Source organism: Octodon degus, unplaced genomic scaffold (genome assembly GCF_000260255.1).
Source record: "Octodon degus isolate 3935 unplaced genomic scaffold, OctDeg1.0 scaffold00141, whole genome shotgun sequence".
Taxonomy (NCBI): Eukaryota; Metazoa; Chordata; class Mammalia; order Rodentia; family Octodontidae; genus Octodon; species Octodon degus.
The window spans coordinates 392,252-393,918 of record NW_004524717.1 but is presented as its reverse complement, the minus strand read 5'-3'; the positions used below and the strand labels follow the sequence as shown (position 1 = coordinate 393,918).

General features: G+C 47.5%; 1 protein-coding gene across 1 annotated transcript in view; it reads left to right on the top strand.

The window, feature by feature from the left end:
• The first annotated feature begins 28 nt into the window (after positions 1–28).
• The window catches only part of Olah (oleoyl-ACP hydrolase), a 38,545-nt gene continuing 36,906 nt past the window's right edge, over positions 29–1,667 (top strand). Inside the window, exon 1 of the mRNA XM_023701795.1 lies at positions 29–202. Within this exon, the coding sequence (XP_023557563.1) occupies positions 171–202 (32 nt within the window). The 5' untranslated portion in view covers positions 29–170. The remainder of the gene's footprint in view (positions 203–1,667) is intronic.

Sequence of the window (1,667 nt, the reverse complement as noted above, 5' to 3'; positions counted from 1 at the left end):
TTTTTTTTTTTTTTTTTTTTAACAGCGCCCAGAGCAGTCGCTGGATTAGATACTCATTTTCCTTCTAGTTGCACCTGGCTGATTGAAGGTTGTATACCAAGAGAAGAATTCAGTTCAGCACTGGCTAGAGAAATTACGGAGACCAGCACCTTGCACAGTCTCCTCAGAGCATGGAGAGAAGATTCCAAGCAAAGACAACCAGGTAGACGATTCCTGTGACCTTGCCCCTGCTTCTGTCCAGTTCCTGCTGCCTGCCTTTGTAAGACTAAGAGGGTTCCGAGGCTGCTTAAGCTGAGGCTCAGCTCTGCCCAGGGTGATAAATGGCACCAACAACTTGCTGTATAAAGTGGTATGGACTTGGGGGTATTATTTTTAGGGTGAAATTGTGCAATCTATATTGGCTGAGACACTTGTATAGTTTAGGAGGGGTGAAGACCAGTAAGAGTTTGCACACCGCAGTGGGGTCTCAACTCATTTCAAAGCCTCTTTGAAGAGGCTTTGTAGGTCCTGTTGTAGGTCCTGTTCCACCACCTGTCATAGTGACCTACTTACTTGGGCACTGATGCTGAAAATATGGGAAAAGGGTTAAGTAGTGAAGCGGCTTTTAAAATGAACAGGAACGGTACCTTAGTTCTGACTTTTCACTAACTAGCCAAGTCTCAGATTTGTCAACTCTCAAATAAGTGAAAATAGTTCTTTTCCCTTAATGTGTGCGCTGAAAACCATGATAAGCACTTTTACTACTATTAATCATCACTACCCCTGGTAAGGAAGACTCTCTACGTGTCCTCTTCTTGAAGATGTCAATATTGAGAATGTAAAGCACTCTAATCTTTGGCCTGGCGTCACAGGGCTGGGGTGGAGAGAGCTGGGATTTGAACCTGGGCCCCCTTTCCAAAAGGTGCCATCACTGGGGCAGCTGGGGATCTTGCCTCCCATCCCTTCTGCCAGCCACAAACTTGCAGTCTGAAAAGACATCGCCTTCGCACTAAGCCAGTCGGCGCAGGTGCCCACAGACAAGAGGATCACAATTGTATGTACAGCCTTCAGTCACTGTGCTGCGATTGTGCAGATCACTAGCGCATCAGTGATGTCTCTGGTTATCCTCAACACTAATGCTGTTAGGCAGCAAATGAAAGGAAATAGGTAGAAGAAGGTCTTTGGTTCTTTGATTGGTCTTGTTGGTCTTTATTTCTTTTGCTAAGGTAAAGAGGTTAGGTTGGTGGAGAGATGGGCAGGAATGCCAGGGTATATATCTTACCACTGCTCCAGGCTATCCAGTGACACCAGCTCATCTTTCCACCCCTCAGGAGACCTTGTGCCTGGCTCCCCATGTCACGTACCCATCAGGTGTGTTCTGAAGACCCCTGAGACTAACACAGATTTAGTGAAATAGAAGGCAGCTCTAGCTTCCAATGCCAATGGTGCTGATGCCCCTGGGTTCACCTAATTCTGTAGCCATTGGCTTTTATTCTTTTATTAAATACTACCCTGAGGGCCTGCAAAATAGCTGAGCGGACTAAGTGCCTGGGCAAGTGCAGGGGCCAGGGTTTGATCCCTAGCACCACATGCCTGTCAGGCTCCACCCCCGGGAATGCTGAGCTGGTTGCCAAGTCCAGGCCTGGTGGAACACCCCTGTAATCCCAGCACTGGGCAGACTGAAAACA